The 17620-nt window shown below is 52.2% G+C and overlaps 6 protein-coding genes across 6 annotated transcripts; 3 read left to right on the forward strand and 3 right to left on the reverse strand.

The window, feature by feature from the left end:
- Positions 1-704: 704 nt before the first annotated feature.
- Positions 705-2904, forward strand: M431DRAFT_492881 (hypothetical protein; the record flags this gene model as incomplete). The annotated part of the gene is made up of 3 exons (XM_024917049.1): positions 705-1184; positions 1361-2803; positions 2866-2904. The coding sequence occupies 3 exons, from the start codon at positions 705-707 to the stop codon at positions 2902-2904; spliced, it is 1962 nt and encodes a 653-aa protein (XP_024776093.1).
- A 2128-nt stretch (positions 2905-5032) lies between these two features.
- On the reverse strand, positions 5033-5755 carry M431DRAFT_375216 (hypothetical protein). Its single transcript, XM_024914679.1, has one exon. It carries the CDS (start codon positions 5567-5569, stop codon positions 5054-5056), a length of 516 nt encoding a protein of 171 aa, XP_024776094.1. The 5' UTR covers positions 5570-5755; the 3' UTR covers positions 5033-5053.
- A 357-nt stretch (positions 5756-6112) lies between these two features.
- On the reverse strand, positions 6113-7222 carry M431DRAFT_550485 (hypothetical protein; the record flags this gene model as incomplete). Its single annotated transcript, XM_024921320.1, has 1 exon — positions 6113-7222. The coding sequence occupies exon 1, from the start codon at positions 6953-6955 to the stop codon at positions 6113-6115; it is 843 nt and encodes a 280-aa protein (XP_024776095.1). The 5' UTR covers positions 6956-7222.
- A 267-nt stretch (positions 7223-7489) lies between these two features.
- On the forward strand, positions 7490-9760 carry M431DRAFT_80501 (hypothetical protein; the record flags this gene model as incomplete). Its single annotated transcript, XM_024922953.1, has 1 exon — positions 7490-9760. The coding sequence occupies one exon, from the start codon at positions 7490-7492 to the stop codon at positions 9758-9760; it is 2271 nt and encodes a 756-aa protein (XP_024776096.1).
- Positions 9761-13832: 4072 nt separating this feature from the next.
- Positions 13833-16066, forward strand: M431DRAFT_82172 (hypothetical protein; the record flags this gene model as incomplete). Its single annotated transcript, XM_024923129.1, has 2 exons — positions 13833-14375; positions 14486-16066. The coding sequence occupies 2 exons, from the start codon at positions 13833-13835 to the stop codon at positions 16064-16066; spliced, it is 2124 nt and encodes a 707-aa protein (XP_024776097.1).
- Positions 16067-16685: 619 nt separating this feature from the next.
- On the reverse strand, positions 16686-17481 carry M431DRAFT_506173 (hypothetical protein). Its single transcript, XM_024918764.1, has 2 exons — positions 17145-17481; positions 16686-16996 (listed from the first exon to the last, which is right to left on the reverse strand). The coding sequence occupies exons 1-2, from the start codon at positions 17174-17176 to the stop codon at positions 16699-16701; spliced, it is 330 nt and encodes a 109-aa protein (XP_024776098.1). The 5' UTR covers positions 17177-17481; the 3' UTR covers positions 16686-16698.
- Positions 17482-17620: the final 139 nt, after the last annotated feature.

The following is a 17620-nucleotide window of genomic DNA, read 5'->3' on the forward strand; positions in this document are numbered from 1 at the left end:
CACTTGCCCATGTCCCTATGCAAACAAAGGTACACGCTCGTTCCTGTGAGATCTAAAGGCATTCGGAACAAATCTAGGCAGCCACTAGGCTTCATTAGGCAATAGTGCACGCCTGGAGAAAATCCGGCTGGCTGCCTGCCTAGTACCTCGCAGGCTTAGCACTTAACTGACTTTCTCAGCGGGTCTAGAAACAAACATCAAATCCTCTACATACACCAGTCCAAGCCTTGTTTTCTTCTTCTGCAACCATTTTCCAAGGCGAGGCTGCACGACAACGCTGCCTACGCATCACCGGAGTGTTCTCGTGCGATCCCCTAGAGCGCAAGGCCCGGGTTCTCTCCAAGCTACCAGAATTTCCACCTTCTTTCAACACATCCCGCGCTTTCTAGGAGAATCAGCCGCCGCGACAGAGTCTCAACAGCCCACCGCGGCTTCGCCTGACCTTCCTGAGTCTCCTGCGCTCTTTCGCCAGGCTAGCGAACCTCTTCGCTAAACCAAAACAACAAAAAACACCCCGCGCATCTCAACACATTTAGCCAAATCAGCGTCGCAGCTGCTAGCAAGGAAGGTCAAGTCCCAACCATCGGGGCCGACCCGACGAAGGAACCATCAACTGCGCCGCGCGGGCTCAGCATTCCTCTTTCGCAGCCGACCCTCACACCATACCGTCCAGACCACAAGGTTTTCGTGGACCGTTTGCGACTATGGCTCCTCGCGGGAAAGCTCAGTCGACTCGAGAGGCCCGAAATCCCCTGGGCGCAAAATCAAGCTCTAGGGGCGGCATTCAGAAGCGAAGAGGTCCGACGAGAGTCGACACCGATGGAGATCTCGATATGGATGGCCCATCCAAGCGGCCAAACAGAGGTCCTACGACTGAAACAAGTGGTGGCAGAGGCAGACCTTCAGGAAGAGGAGGTCCACAGCCATCTAGGGGGGCTGCCAAGGTTGCTCAAATCGTAATGAAGCAACTTGGAGGCGGTTCTGACTTGGCGTCTCGAGTTTCAAGACCAAACAGAGGTCGAGGTGGCCAAATCGAAGGGCTTACTTGGCTAAGGGTCCGTGGCCTCAAACAAAGCAAGGCTGCGTCCAACTCAGATGGGGGCCTCTCTGACCTGCTGAGCTTCCTGGAAAGGAAAGCCTCTTCTCTCGGAACTGGACGGAAACGACATATTACGATTCGAAAGGTAAGCCAATCATTGACGATTAAAGCAGGGGTGCCAACTTGAACCGACGTCTCAGCTGCTTCTTTGGCGACTGGAAGTCACACATCTCCGGGGAGATCCTTGACGTCGAATTTATTTCGCCCCAGCGCTTGAGGTTGAATATTCTTTTCTTTTTCTTGGTTGCTAACCCGCCATAGTCACACAGAGCTGGGGAATTCGTTTTTGTGGGGGCCAATAAGGAGGATGCGGAGGAACTTCTCAAGCTCAACACGTTCACATTTGCCGGCGTTCAGCTGGAGGTGGTGGAGTCTAATGGTGATTTTGAGCCGTCAAGCAAGGCGACAGAGTCACCAGAAACGGCAGAGCTACGCGCAAAACTTCAGTCGATTCTCAGCCAACGCTATATTGGTGAAAATAAACTACTCAAGCTCGACGCTCTTGCCTCTGACCCTGAGCTGGTCACTCTTGGCATGTTTGAAAACCGAGAGAGGGCACTCAAGACATTCAAGGGCCTCATGGCGATCTGTGATGGTCTCTTCAAGACGGCCCAGGAAAAGAAGGATGCGATTCACAGCATCAGCCTCGCTAATAACAGCATTGACAATGTTATCCAGGTGGAGTCCGTGGCAGTATCGTTCCCACAGCTAAAGAATCTCGATATGAGCGGCAACCAAGTTAGCAACATGGACGGACTCCAACGATGGAAGGGGAAGTTCAAGGAGCTCGAGACCATTTACATGACCGGGAATCCGATTGAGGGGACGGACGTCAACTATAAGACTACTCTGCTCGAATGGTTCCCCAAGCTCCAAAACATCAACGGGGTTGAGCTTCGCACTGCACAGCAGATCGCTGAGCAAGAGGCCGCCCGTCTACCAAAACCGATCCCGCAGAGCGGTCCCGACTTCCGGGACGTCAACGGCATCGGCGAACAATTCCTACTCGATTTTTTCATAGCATACGACACCAATCGCGAAGGACTTATATCCAGGCTATACGACGCTGGCAGTCAATTCTCCCTGGCCGTGGATGCCGTCTCCGTCAGGGATCCAAACGCACCGCCCCCTCTTCCATGGGCAGCCTACATCAAATCATCTCGCAACTTGATGAAAATTAACAGCCACCACGCCAGATCACAACGACTATTCAAGGGGCAAGCGGCCATCAATGACCTGTGGAAGGAACTCCCTATGACCAAGCACCCCAACATGAAGGAGGAGCTGAGCAAATACATCATGGATTGTCATCCGCTGCCAGGCTTGGCCGACCCCACAGGTCAAAGCCAACTGGGCGTCGATGGCTTAATCCTTGCCGTTCACGGCGAGTTCGAAGAGTACGACCAGAAATCAGGAACCACTGGCAAGCGTAGCTTCTCTCGCACTTTTGTGCTCGGGCCAGGCCTATCCGGAACCGCTCCGATCAGAGTCGTCAGCGATATGCTATCTCTGCGAGCGTACAGCCCCCTTCCAAACGTATTTGTCGCACCTTCACCAGCCCCTGTGGATGCGGCAAACCAGCATCAGGCAATGATTGCCGAGCTGTCAAAACAAACAGGCATGGTGCCTCAGTACTCAGAAATGTGCCTGTCACAAGTCGATTGGGACTTTGGCAGAGCCTTGGTCATCTTCAACGAGAAGAAGGTATGTTTACATTATGAATTCTGTTTTTCTTCAAGGCTAGTAGCTCACTCGCATCATTGTAGGCACAACTACCACCGGAAGCATTCGCATCAGCTGTCTAGCAGGCGGGCTGTTTTGTGCAATGCTCCCATTGCAACAAACCTACCCACATTGGGGTATTAGAGAGGATGGATTGACAGGAGAAACGGGGCAATCCCTGTGTGGAACTTTATATGGAACTTTGTGTCGGTATAATACATGGTCGGTTATTTATAGAGATCGGTATCTGGGAAGTAGGGGTTCCGTGTTCGTGTATTACATGCGTGGCAAAAGGGGAGGAGAGATGAGGAAACTAGTCTAGAAGCAAGAAATTGCAGACAAAAAAAAAAGCGCTGCATCGAGGTGGATGATGGGAGAATATACGAATTTTAAAGGCCAATACAGTAGAACCTGTGCGTGTATAACCATTATGTGATACTAGATCGCCTTGTCGTAATCAGCTGCTCTGAGGACGCTGTCTCAGTAATATGAGGAGATACAGCCAGCCAAGTGGCACTGGCGATGTCCACAATGCAGGAAATCGTGCGCCCATAGCGGATCAGCCAATGAAAGAGTAATAATTTGTCCTCGCGAGACCTCCTATCCGAGCGTTATTAGATTGAGGCCCAGAGGGAGTGACGCAAGACGTATGGATACAACGGCTCAGTGCCAAGACCACGTGCAAGATCACCAACAGGGGCTGTCGCAGGTGTTACTGAATTTGATACTATTCTGCCTGTGCGGCGCTTCAGTGTGTGGTCGTGCATTCATTTATTTGAAAATATGTTCATGAGCAGGTTATCGTGGAAGATGGATGTTTGACAGGATGTTGGTTGTGGGAGATTGGAATATGGCTATGTAAGAACTGGGTGTTGTGTGATGGCCCTGTCTGTACCCAGCGGACCAATACGAAGGATTACACGTAAGGCTTGTACCTGTGCTAGCATAGCCCATATGCCAAGAACAAAATTCCGCTTCTAATGAGAAAGTTCCATGGTAAGACAGCGGGATATAGCATTGGTTGGTGCGGAATATTTGGTGGCATACGAGCCTTGCAATTTACATGTGCCTACCCTACATGCGACAACAAGAAAAAAAATTTACGCGTTTATTGCTGATGCAACCAAAAGGCTTTCATATCGGGAAATAAGTCAAGAGAGTGAATAAACGACGGAACTGTTGCAAATCGGGATTGTTTTCGTCGTTTCGTGGCTGGGAGTTGACTGCAGCTGTATCCCAACCTCTCTCAAAGGGAGTTGCTTAATCGTACATGAATTTGCCCTCGCTTTGATACACTACAAGGAACACTGCCACGGATCTAAATATCCGGTGAACTCGAACTCCACTAGACTCTTCTGGTATAGCTAAGGGACCATTTGCACCAAAACCTCTCATTGCCACAACAAGCTTATATCCCTCCCTAGGTATGCATTTCTCCATGCAGTGTATCCAAACTGATCGTAGATGCTTCAATTCACTAGATTCGGTCGACGCTACCTTATTTCTAGACTGACCGCCGACCGACCTTGCAATACCTACTCCGTACTCTACTTGTAAGCACTGATGGTAGCACGACTCCATTCTCGTACATTTTTTGCACTTTATTCGCCCCTCTCCACTCGGCTTGTCAGTTGTTCCTCCAACAAGACGTGATTGACGCGGAGAGAGACGAGCCCATGACTAGGTTCGATGCAGATGGAGTGATGACCGTAGATGGCCGGGTCCTGTTAGGGGCTTTGGACAATGCAGTTGCAGGGAGAGCCCCTGGTAGTGCGTTTCACGTTGAGTTGAGCCAGTGGGGATTATGCACCATGGAGCTAAAGGGATTGAGGCACAAGAATGGAGGACTGCAAGCGATCACCGTGGGCCAAAGGGTCCCCCGGCCAGGAACCGATGCCATGCCCATGGCGCTGTCGAACAGAGATGGACCCGAACCAAGAATGATGACGCTAGAGGGCAACACTGCAATCTTGCTGTGTGCCTAGGGCGCTGGAGAGAGAGGAGCTGGCGAAGCTCAGTCCATACGGGTACAGGTACGAGTACAGCAGAGAGAGAGAGCTTCACGGCGCGGAGAGTTTTTGTTTTGACTATGTTTTGTTTTGGCCTCGAATCTGGTCGGTGCGGTCTGTGCGGTCTCGGAAGCTTTTCTTTGCGATTCATCCGGGTTGGTGGTGGTGCAGCAGTAGCTTGAACAGGATCCATGAATGGGAACAAGTGCTCAAACTCTTGACACTACTCTCGTAAAATAGATGGTCCCTTTGCTGCGAAGCCATGGATTAGTATGAATGCGACGCTGCGCAAGGGCTTGTAATTGCACCAGGTGCTGGAATTCACCCGCCTCAATGCACTCGTACGAGTTCGTGCCAGCATCTGCGTCTCTGGTAAAGTGCGGGTAGGCCGTCGCGAGGTCTGGGCGAGCCGACATGCGCCAACGGTATTACGAAATTCGTTGGCACCCTGGGCAGGCCAGAGTACGAAGTGATAGTACCAGTACTCGTAGTAGCACCAAGTATTAGCACAAATGCTAGCATAGGGAGCGAACGAAGCCCTAACACGGCGAGTGGTGGTATGCAGGTTAATCGGGTCCAAGCGAGACCAGACGAAAGCTGCTGTTGATGTCATTTCGCGTGCTGCCCGAGTCGTACCATTGCGATGCCGATACGACAAGGGACGACAGCGACTGAAAGCATCACCTTGACGTCTGCCGCACTCCATACAGTACATGTACTTGGTGGAGGATGGAAGCATGCAATTGATGAAATCCGATTGCTTGCTAGCACAGCTCCTTCACCGAGACCTCAGTCAATAGCCTCCGGCTTTCGCATGATTTGGGGATTCGGACAGGCTACCGCACAGGTGCTAGTGGACGAAACGGTCACATTATTAGACACCAGCTTGACAGATCCAAAACGTCGGCCACGGGGCGCGCAGGACGCTATACTGGTGCGAATACAGCACTGTACTGACACGACACGGTATGTACGACACGACACGAATGAAATCCAGTGCCCATCTATATCCATGGGGATGCCTGTAATACCAAAAGACTCAGGCACCGTATTACAGCATGTACGAGTACCTACCAACGAGAATAGCAGCAGCGTATTAGTATGGAGTCTTAAGGTGGTGGTCTGCAGGCGCCAAGGCGCTTCAAGCACAGCAAGCAAGTGGCTTGATTGGCGGCTACCCCTTTTCCACTAAAAAAAGGTGTCACCTTCAGGAACGAGCCTTGGCGCAGGACCGGGGGTCGGGGTCTCCTCCAGGTATCGTAGGGCCGCTCAGTACCTCCAATTAATGCCTCGCACAGCGGAGGTTCAGGTACCATGACGTCCGCTGAAACCTGGGGCTACCCGGCGCTGCGCAACTGGAACGCCGTCTGCGGCCCCTGATTGGACGACGCGAGGATGATCCCTGCACCAGCACAGGCACAGACTGCCCAAAACACAACCACACGCAGACGCAGGTGCGATGCGCCTCCCCCGGTTCGCACCGTCCACAGCGCCTCCTGCCCATCCTCGTGTCTCGAAGCGGGTTCCGTCTGGGTAGCACGCAGGGAAGGTGCTGAGGGCCCAGGCAGGGGGGAGGCTCGTTCGTCCGTCCCAATCTGCGAGTGAGCCGGCCGGGTACCTGTGCCTCCAGCGCTGCGCCAGCCAGGCCCGGGGATCCAGGTACAGATACATGCACGATGGGATTTGAGTACATGCTACGAGCGACCAGGGGCTGGTGTGTCGCAGCCCAGAGAATCTTTGCACCCGTTTCTAGTCCTTCTCCTCCTCCGCCTCCTCGTTTTCGCCTCTCCGTCTTCCCTCTACCTGTGGCTTGGTGGCTTTTTTCCTTCTTTTCGTGTTTGCCTTTGCCTTCCTTCGCCTTCTCCTTCACCTGCCTTGCAGACGCCGTAGCAGCAGCATCAACCGTCCGTCGATTTCCCTTGTTGTTGGCTGGCTGCGCCTTCTCCCTTTCTTGCGTCTTTGCTTGCGTTTGTAAAGTCGAGTCTTTCCGCAGCTCTTTTTTTCTTCCCTTCCGGCTACCGATTCCGCCATCATCGTCGTTGACACGTCTGGAACGAGGCATTGCCTTTTCGCTGTTGAATTCACCTTGCTGTCCTGTTCTTCTTTGATACACGGCCTTGCTCATCTCGCAACTCCTCGTTGACCGGCTGGAACGAATACTGCACCATTCCCGACGACCTCTTCAAGATTCACAGCCCTGCCACGATTTGCGCTATTAGACTATTAGATCGAAACTGTCACCACTTGTCGCCATTCACTCTTTGAAACAACAAACACAAAAACACTTCCGCACGCTTGCTTATTAGATACATTCGTTATTGTTTTGTCGTATTGTAATACGTCCTTGTCGCTACTATTGTAACGGCAGCCATTCATTTTTAGTTACTTGCCCGCCGATTGACACTCTTTTTGAATCACGGGCTCTAGCTATTCAACAACCCACACACATATACAACTTTCCTGTAACGACTTGGCTGTGCCCTCGTTGCTAATCTAACTCCAACCTCTCGAAAAGAAAATTAGAGAAGCATTACGTTGAAACCGCAAATCATCGCCATGCAACCTTAGGAAACGACGTCTACATCGAACAAATAAGAATCCTGATATCGTCTCGAACTCGTCCTTGAAATTCCGCCGGATTCGTCTGTCAAACTCGGCAATGTCGTTACCGAAACCCCCCTCGTCTTTGGACAACTCGTGCTCTGTCATTCATGGCAACACGCTTTATTCTTACTCACCCCAAGGATTTCTGTCCCTGCCTTTGGAAGACAGTGCAGAATGGACAAAGCTTGATCAGGGAGTCAAAGTGACTGGAGGAACCTGCGTTGGAACAACCCCCGTAAATGCAGCCGATGCTGCGCTCTTCATTGTTGGAGGAACATCGGATGCGCCTGATTATACTGGGCTCCAAAAGTACACATTCTCAACAGGCAACTGGACCACCGTCACGCCATCGGTTCCCGTCACGCAAAATCGCTTGCACCATGGATCCACGTACATCCAGGCCGACGACGTGATCTTGGTTTACGCCGGTAGCCAAGATGGCAGCGCTGGTCCCTCTACACAAACGTTTACTATCCAAACTTCTGAGCCGTACCAAGCTCTTTCGTACCAATCGAATTCTGCCGCACCAGCTGTTGCTCCCCTTCTCATGAGCTGGTCCAACGCCGATGCCGCCATGATAAGCGGCGACGGTGTGGACGGCAAGATTTACTGGTTCAACCCCACGGCTGGATGGAGAGATTCTGGTGCGGGCACTGCGCCACCGATCAACAAGGCCGGAGGTGCGGTGAATGTGGCACTGGTTTCCGGGACTGATGGATCCAAAAACCTCTATACTTTTGATCTATCCAAGTCACCAAACGGTGTTAGCCGTACCATTGTACAGGATGCCACTGGCCACCCTCTCGCCAACTCAGCCCCCATCGCTGCGCGGGGTCTTGACGAGGTCTCTGGAAGCACCGAGAAGCGTGACCTGACATTGAGCAACTGGCCCGACTACAACTCCACGTTTGCCCCCAAGGATACTCGAACAAACTACGCAATTGCCCAATCTGACGATGGCACTGTAGTCTTCTCCGGCGGCAATGCTCAGGTCCCTCTTGCTATTTTCAACGTCGACCAAAACGGCTGGGTCAACGCTGCTGATCTATTGGGTGACCAGCAGCAGCGAATCCAAGACGTTTCGTCAACGACTACCCAGTCGAAGACGAAGACGACTTCTAGCTCACGGACCAAGTCAACCACGCACTCTACCTCTACTACACATACCGGCTCGACAACGCTCCCGTTTTCCACTACCGCTACTGCCACGCAGACTTCTGATTTCGTCCCGACTGATTTGTCTATTCCCGCCCTCCCAACTGGTACTGGCAGTTCGAGCGACGACTCTGGCCCTAGCTCCAACGCCATCCTTGGCATCACTCTTGGCGCCATTGGTGGATTCCTCGCTTTACTTGGTCTTATCCTTCTGCTTCTGCGTTGCCGCAGAAGACAACTGCTTCATCCAGAGGCAGGAAAGCCCAAGACCCCTGCCGGTGATGAGAAGAGCGCTCCCGCTTTTGCTGCCCAGAACACGTTTGCGACGAAGAACACGCTCCCTCCACACGTGCAAAAGCAGCTCCGAGGCCATCAGAAAACTGCGTCTTCAGAATCAACCTCATCGATGGCTATCTTGATGGGCAGAGTGGGCCAGCACAAGCCAAGAAAGCTCAGCAATGAATTCAAGAGCACCATCAGCAAGCCAATTCTCCAACCCCAGCAAGCCCCGATTCTCCAGATTCAGGATGAAAAGGGCGACACTTTGGACACCTCGCCGACCGAGCTTCGACCACAAGATGGGCTCGCAGAAGATGGCACTCGAAGAAGCTCGGGCTGGAACAAATACTGGTCAGGAGGAAGCGCTCTAGGAATTCTAGGATATGGATCTGCACAGGCACCCGGACAGGCACCTGTAACGGCGCTTGCACCAGCGCCTGCAAACAGAGACACCTTGGCATCCGATCGAAGCTCTCACTACTCCCAGACGACGACTACTCGCAATGTTAGGCAAACACAAGATTCAGCTACCGTCCCGCCTCTCAACTTTGAGGCCCCGCCTGGGATGAGCAGAGTCAACACTGGAAGCCCCGTGGTGTCATCCTACCCCAACATCCCTTGGAAGGAAGGCATGTCAGGAACAATTGAGCGACCAGTCTCGGCTGTCTCGGCGTTGTCAGCAACATCGTCGGGCTATTCCAGCGGAATCCCCGAGAGCATTCAAGAGACATGGGACCCAACGCATGCTGGAAAGGCCTGGGGTGCTGATCGGGCTCCAAGCAGCGCATACGCTCCCAGCGCATCCGGCGTGAGCAGACAGCCTCAGCTCGCCACGGCGTCAACATCAAATGACATGAGCTGGCTCAACCTTGGTGATAACTCACGGGTATGAGTCAAATGACATGATCATGGCGCAAAGTCTTTTGAGCGAATTTTTTTTTGATGAATTGGTCGGCTTATATCCTCGAATTTGTTTTGGGCGCGGTATTTTCAGCGGCATGCCGCCTTTAATTGTCTCTCACTCTCACTATCCTCTCTATTTTTTCTTTTTATATTCCTCGCGGCCTGGAAAAGAGCAAATTCGCGTCTTTGTAACGAACACTACACCGACGGAGGCGTAAGGTTCGGTTTCTTTTACAAAAGCACTGCGCATCGCAATCTCGCCTTTAGTTATCCCGGACACTTAGCTTCAAGATTTGTGTCCGTTACCTAAACCTCACCGCGTGACTCGGCGTCGATATCTCTGTTTGGACATATTGGACTCATACTCTTGTGTTTTTTTCTTCTCTTTATTTATTTTATGTACATTCTAGAAGCTGGCCCGGGCTTGGCCGTTTTCCTTGTTAGTGTGTCGCGATTGATAATACCATCTCCCTGCAAGTAATTCGCTGGATGGAAGTTGAGCAGGCAAATGGTAGACGTGGATGGGGTGGGATGGGGTGGGACGGGACGGAGGTTGAGGAGTATTGATTGATAGATAGAATTAGGGAGTAGCGGTGATGGGGGAGTGAGCAGTGATGCGAGTTGAAGAGAATGAGTAGAAGAAAATATGATAATCTCTCGGTGCTGCCCAAGTGATGATCGGCTCATGTGAAGTGACGTTGGTTTTGATCTGCAACTGTGCTGTCGAATCTATCGATAAGGACATGCACAATGACCGTGCACCTGGCCCGGCCCTGCTGCCAGATTCCGAATGGAAGCCTTCGAATCAAGCCACATGCAGCATTTCAGCCGGAATGCAGCGAGTCTGGACCCCTACAAATTAGCCTTGGCCAATGGGGTGGGCGAGATGGAAATAAACTTGCAGCATCCAGCTTGGGTTTCGAGTTTTGCCTATCAGCTTATCGGACTTCGGGGGCCATGCCGAATAGGGTGCAACCGAATTGCGCGTGGGAGGGTGGAACGGAGAGCGGTGATTGGCCAAGGAGTTTGCATGACAGATGCAGGAATCACATGAAATTTGATGGCAGGTGGCCTAGCTCCCCAACTCCCGTTAGAGCGTGCTCATGACCTTGCCTGGACGCAGTTTGAAGTCGTAATGACGGGCTAAGTGTGACCAAGGGAGTTACTGTACAGTAGGGGTCCAGGACTAAATGTGTCGAGTTCGTATGCGATACAGTTACGAGCTTGCGGATATTTCACTTGAGTATTTTTTCTTCTAGCCAAGATGTAGATGGGCCGAAGGGGGTGGTTCTCTACTATTTCCCTCTTGGCCCTGTCAACTGTGTGCAGGGGTGATGAGTTTGTAAGAGAGAGCCAGAGAGGCAGCCCAAATTGAGCTGAAGTCAGAAAAAAAAAGAGGGTGGGAAGCGAGAGAATAAAAAAAAAAGTGACAGATGATAGTCCATGCAGACATGCATCGGGTCTTTCGCTCGCGCTTCGTGCCACGGATGTTTAGCGTGGGATGCTAGGAGGTATTTGAGCACTGCCGAGACCGAAAGATGCAAGGAACGTTGAATTATTCTTTCCCTGATGCTCTCTTATTGGATTGATTGGCCTCTCGATTTTTTCTTTTTTTATTAGCCTTCAGGTGTTGCAGACTTGTGAAGGATTGCTTGGGGTGGGGGCGACATGTGGAGAAGATGGGCGGCTACTCGCGCCGAAAGGAGAGAAAAGAAGCAGTATAGAAGGATTTCTTGGTAGAGGTAAGGAAGGAATGGAATGGACGTTTGCTGTGTGCTACTTCGGCATTGACAGAATGGAAGCGGCTATTGGTGGCTGTCTGAGCATTGGGCTCTTCTCGGAGGTTTGGATTGTATGAATGCTTGTAACAATCCATTTGGACTTCATGTAATCAAGCCGTGTTCCCATATTTCCTCTATCCCGCCGCTATACGACACGTATGATTAGCGCTCTGGAGCTCCGGCGGGGAATCAATAGCAAGAGAGCTGGGCTCCACGGGGAATTACAGTAAGAGTTGAGCGCCGAAATAAAAAATTCATGGTGCTGTAGCCCCGTTTCCCGTGCTCAACTCAACTGCGTTTTCTGCTCCCCCCACTGCCGGACCCCTGGCTCGACAGGAAAAAGGCCTCGGTTAGGTTTACCGGCCGCTGGTCCATTCTAAACTACTGCAGAGGGCGATGGAGACGGACACAAGGGGAGGAGGTCAGTCACGATGGGACGGCGATGTGGCGGGCTGGGCGAGATGGAGGGAGGGCGAGATGGACGGCTGATGGTGACAGTCCGGCTGAATTTCAATCTGGTGATCGCGGTCAAGCCACCACCAGCCAGGTCTGGATCGGAAAAGGCAGATGCGAGCCAAGGCTGGACTTTTTGGACTGGCCTGCCTTGTTCGGGTGGGTGTTGGATGGGCAGCGGGCAGGGGCGCGCAAATGCATCTGGACCCCTACCAGGACGTTGGCGTTTGTGAGAAAAGAGTCCCGTCGAGTTTGGCCGTTGTCTGGTCCCCTAGCAGCCAGCGCTAACCGGTACGCCGCCGTGGAAAAGGAAAATGGTCGTAATGCAGAGGAATAGGAGCGTTTGATCCATCAACTTGCCTATGATCTGACTCGAGGAGGCCTGACGGCTCCCCACAATCCAGACGGTACCTGACCAGCGGGTGATTCTGTGCAGTGCAGACAAGTACCCGGATGGAGCAGCGTGAGATGGGCTAATGTGCCAGGGACACAGCTTTTGGGGGCAGCCCGTCCTGACGCCCGTCTGGGAGGCAAATGGGATGAATGAATTGATGGTTGAATGAGGAAGAAATACTGGAAGAAGACAAGATTTGGAAGGAGAAAAGAGAAGAGGACAGAAACAGACAGACAGGCCGAGAGCGTTGGGTCAGGACTGGGTTGTATGCAGCTGCCAAGGCCTGCACTGCATCGTAAATGTACACTCGGGCAATCCTCTCGGTCAGCCCTTGAACGCAGCCGGTTCCTGTTTGGGATGGACAGCCGCCGCGAGTCTAGAACTCGAGGTTCAGCTGGGAAAAAACAACGAGATGAGAGACAGACACAGACACAGTCAATAAAGTCAGAGGTTTGCAAGATAAAGTACAATATTAAACTTCCATAACAGATAAGAACTCACACATTAAAAATTTTTTTTTTTTTCTTTTTAGTAGCAAAACTACAAGTACCGTAAAAAAGATTCGATGCCAGACACCAGTCCTAGGCGAGCCAAGTTACCGCCTAGCTGATACCTAGCAGCTCCAACTTGGCCGCAATTTTCGCTCCCTGGGCCGCTTTAGCACCGTGCACCGCTGTGGCTAGCGCCCTTTGGGGCCTTTTAGCAGTCGGCCACGCGAGATCCGCCGCTGCGATCCCCCACCTGCCACCGCTAACGAACGCACTATCGCTGGAAGCACCAGCACACATAACCGTCCACTGCAAAAACCTGTGCCGCCGGCCCAAGTTGCCTGGCTGTGGCCTGCCCCAGCAGCCTCTTTTTTTTCCCTCTCCGCCCCGGAGATTGACCCCATCCGGGCCTTTTTCTTCGCTCTTTTCGTCTCTCGCCCTCTTTTCTTTCTTTCGCCTGTTGCTTTGAGCATCTTCCTCCCGTCTCGTTGCGTCGCATCGCCGGGTCTTGCTTTATCGCCAGGAGATATTTAGACGACGGCACTTTTTTTTTTTCCTTTCTTTTTTTGCTGACGATACTCCTGCCGTTGCGTCACTATTCGCCAATTGCTGAGCCTATGCGTACGGAACGGCTCTGTCCCGGATTACTGCCGCTACTCCCCGACCGAAACGCTCTTCGTTACCCCGACATTCGTCGACGACGACGGCATCGCCATTTCGCCTGTCGCTTCTCTGTTGATTTCATCTCCTGCTCTCTCTCAAGACGAGCCTCGGAAAGCGGTGTCCGAGAGCGCTGCTCACACTGTGGGCACACTACAGTGCAGGAAAAGACGGTTCTTGGCATACGGAACTCGACACCGTTGGATATTTGTTTGACTTGGGCCAAATCTCGCAGCGAACGACCATCTTGTGCGGAGACGCCCGGCGCATCTCCTACACATCGCCATGATGAGCTCCGCAACGTGGAACACGCAGGACCAGGCCATGGCCGCAGCGTCGGAGGATGAGTTCCAGCAGTTTCTCGACATCAGCGGCATGGCCAACATGGGCGACGGCATGCAGTTTGACTTCCAGGGCTTCCAGGACGACGGCTCGCATTCCATCATGGCCCAGCCTCGCCAGACTGCCGATGCCATCATGAGCGACTCTGATCCCTCCCACATGATTCCTCGAAGCGACGGCCTCCTTCAGAACCACACGCCTGCCATGGCGCCCATGCCCTCTCACATGATGGCGCAGTCGGCGTCCCGCGAGGCTATTTCCAACATCGACGCCCAGATCCAGTATCTCCAGCAGCAAAAGTTTCAGCAGCAGCAGCGACAGCTGCAGGAGCAGCAGGCCACATTCTTCCATGGCCACTCGGTACCCCCGACGCCGCAGAGTCTGGAGATGACTCCCGGCAGCGCCCAATTTTATTCCCAAGCCGAGCAGATGCCATCAAGAGGCGCCTACGACAGAAGTTACCATCAAAGAATGGCCGAGCAGGATGTAAGTCTCTTCTGCCCCGATCTTTCCCCATCCTCCCAGCTGCAAAATACGTTTGTAGACGTCTTTGGACGATTGTTGAGCCATTTCTAACACCGAAATTCTACCTCTAGATGGCCTTTACACCCCTCGTATCACCAGCTGTCACCCCGCTGGATCCTCATTTCAACATGGATAGCGCCTTCACCGTACCAGGAGCTTACTTTAGTCCCCTGACATCGCCAGCTCTCCATGCACAGAATGATTCATCATCAAACTATGACCACACCACTCACTCAAATAATTCACCAGTAGAGATGGACCTCGAACAGTCTGCTGTTCCCGCAGTCAACCTGGACCTCTCCAAGAAGACAAGGAAGACCCAGGCTTCCAAGACAAGGAGTAAGCCAAGTGTCAAGAGCTCACCCATTTCCAAGCCACTCAGGCGAAAGACTGGCCCTAGCCCAGCCATGGTATCACAGGTGCTGAGCGAGGTAGAGGAGAGGAATCTACAGGCCGGCGACCACGGGCTGCTTCCCCTACCCGCTGCTTCTACCGATGGGTCTGATGAAAATGCGTCCGTTTCGCCAGAAAACCTGTCGGAAATGCCTCCTCCACCTATTCCTGCTAGGCGCTCAATGAGCAAATCGCCTTATATACGCCCGCAAACGAATATGCAGCCGAGCCTTGGAACCGGTCTGCTCGATGAACAACACCCTCCTCATCCCGCCACACCTGCTTCTCTGATGAAATTGCCGGCCTCTAAGACGAAGAAGATCATCACAAGCCACCAAGAGGCTCCGCTCTCCGACAACATCGAGTCACTTGAGCTTCCTGAATCAATATCTAACCCGTCGCTCGCTGGTGGTCTTGCCGACAACCAGCTCGGTATACAGACCCCTCGGGCCGAGCCAAGCCTGGTATCCAAGGGAGTCACGTTCCAATCCATGCCTTCACCAATCGTCAGAGCGGCGGGAACATCATCAGCAAACCAGAGTCCCCTCTTACTTCCTGGGGCATCCAGCTCTAGCCAGCGAAAGACACCCCAACTTTCCGCTAGGAATAGTCGCAAGAGGTCAACGGGATCTATCCACGCATCTCCAGCTTTACTACCCAGGATATCCCCCAATATCAAGCCCCTACTCCCTGGTGCTCCTGGCATGTCTGCCGAAGACCAGGCATCGCGACTTTTGATGTCCAAATCAAATTACCAGAACATCTTGGAGGGCAACCAAGTCCCTGGTGTATCTTATCCAAGCGAGCTGTCCACAAATCTCACCTCCAAGAGGACATCACACAAGATTGCTGAGCAAGGTCGCCGAAACCGCATCAACTCTGCTTTACAAATCATGGCCAGTCTTCTCCCGGATAGCAAAAACAAGATCATTTCGGGCGACGATGACGACAAGAAGGATGGGAAGCAATCGCATGCTTCAAATAGCAAGGCCAGTGTTGTGGAAAATGCCATCGTCCACATGAAGAATCTCGAGAAGGAGAATGTGGATCTTAAACAGGAGTTGCAAGCATTGAGGGACCAGCTTGAGAAGTTGAAGGGATCAGACGGCACCTCCGAAGAGAGCGCTGCAGCCCATGACAACGACAAGAAATTGCCAAGGATAAGCGAAGAGCAGGGTGGCGGTGCCCAGGACGCCCAAGGAGACGTGAATATGTCGACGGCCACAGCGACTGTAGGCGAGCCCGAAGAAAGCAGCTGACATTAATGTTGATGAGCACACCTGCTATGCAGAATGCTATGAACCGAGGGATAACGGTGTTTTAACGGGATACGATCAATGTACATGATATTACGTCGTGTTGGGGTTTCCGGTCGGCACGGAGTAGAACGCAGATTTTTCTTGGGATTTGTTGTGGTGGGCGAATTTTCTTCGGGGATGGTTCATGGCATTTTTATTTGGGCGGTCTTTCCGGATTTTTTCCAATTCTTTTTTCTTGCGACTTTTGTTGATATTTCCTGTTGTTTCTTTTTTTCTCTTGTTCGGTATGCATTGATGTCAAATGGGTGGGCATGTTGTCATCTTGTTCTATCCCCTGTCTTTTTTTTCTCGCTTCTTGTTTCCTGTTTGTCCATCCCATCATACTTTATACTTGATAGTGTAATCTAGACTCTGTGAGAGGAAATATCTGAATACCACTACGCGACTGATGGCGTATCGTTATTATATACTGCGGTCCTGATTTGGTGCATATTTGGCGTAATGGTTATAATAACGTTAAGTAATGTATACTGCAATATATCGAGACACTGCGCATACGTGTAGGTGTTTATGTGTATATAGGAGTCACATTTCACATCGAGTCAGCAAGAAGGTGTCATGGGGATATATATTCATGGAGACTTTATTGACTTCGCCTTGTCTGCAGCTAATACGTCGACATCCAACTGCTCCATGACTTCCAAGACGAGCTTGAGGCCCTCCATGAAGGAGTTGACGGCGACCCGCAGCATGCGATTGGTCGTGGCCTGGTATTCTACCTGCAGCACCTCCGCATGGTCGTCGGAGCTGGACGAGGACGAGACGACGGAGAGATGTCTTTGGACGAGGGGCGAGAGTTCGGGGTCGACTTGGAGGGCTTTGAGGGCCGTGGAGGCGAGGCGGGGCGTAGGGAAGGGGATGCGCAGCTGTCTGTTGAGGGGTTGCGATGTTTGGTTAGCCATGACGACGGGTTGCGATGTTTGGTTAGCCGTGACGACGGGGGAGATGGCAGATGGGAGATGGATAACAGGCAGTTGATTGGCAGGGTAACGGGAGGAGTGAGGGGAAATTAACTTGCATGCTGCATGGGAACTTGGGATCGGAACTCATTGCGTGGGGAGAGTCTTCTGGTTGAGACACTGGGTCTCGGGATGTTTTTCTTGTCTTTCGTTTCTTTTGGAGGTTGAGAATGGAGGGGTCTTGCTAGTATGACCCGACACTCTGTGATGATGATGGATGGTGCTGATGCTTCTTGTTGTTCTTTCTGCGGTGTTTCTTTTCTGGATTTGTTCTGGTAGGGCTTAACGAGTGGCTTATGCGCGCTGCAGTGAGGATGGGCCGGGATAGTGTGGGGATCTCTGCGTGTTGATGATGGAATTCCTCGAGCTTGGTTCTAGATGCAGATGCAAAACTTCAAGGGCCGATGATTGTGGTTGACGGACTGGAATGGGCCATGTGGGTAATATCAGCCACAGAGCGTGGCGCACCCAAACGTTCAGCACGTCGAGCCACTGTACGATAGCCGCTAACCTTAGAGCAGCGGTTCAGCAGCGT

The sequence above is a fragment of the Trichoderma harzianum genome (genome assembly GCF_003025095.1).
Source record: "Trichoderma harzianum CBS 226.95 unplaced genomic scaffold M431scaffold_4, whole genome shotgun sequence".
Lineage (NCBI taxonomy): Eukaryota > Fungi > Ascomycota > Sordariomycetes > Hypocreales > Hypocreaceae > Trichoderma > Trichoderma harzianum.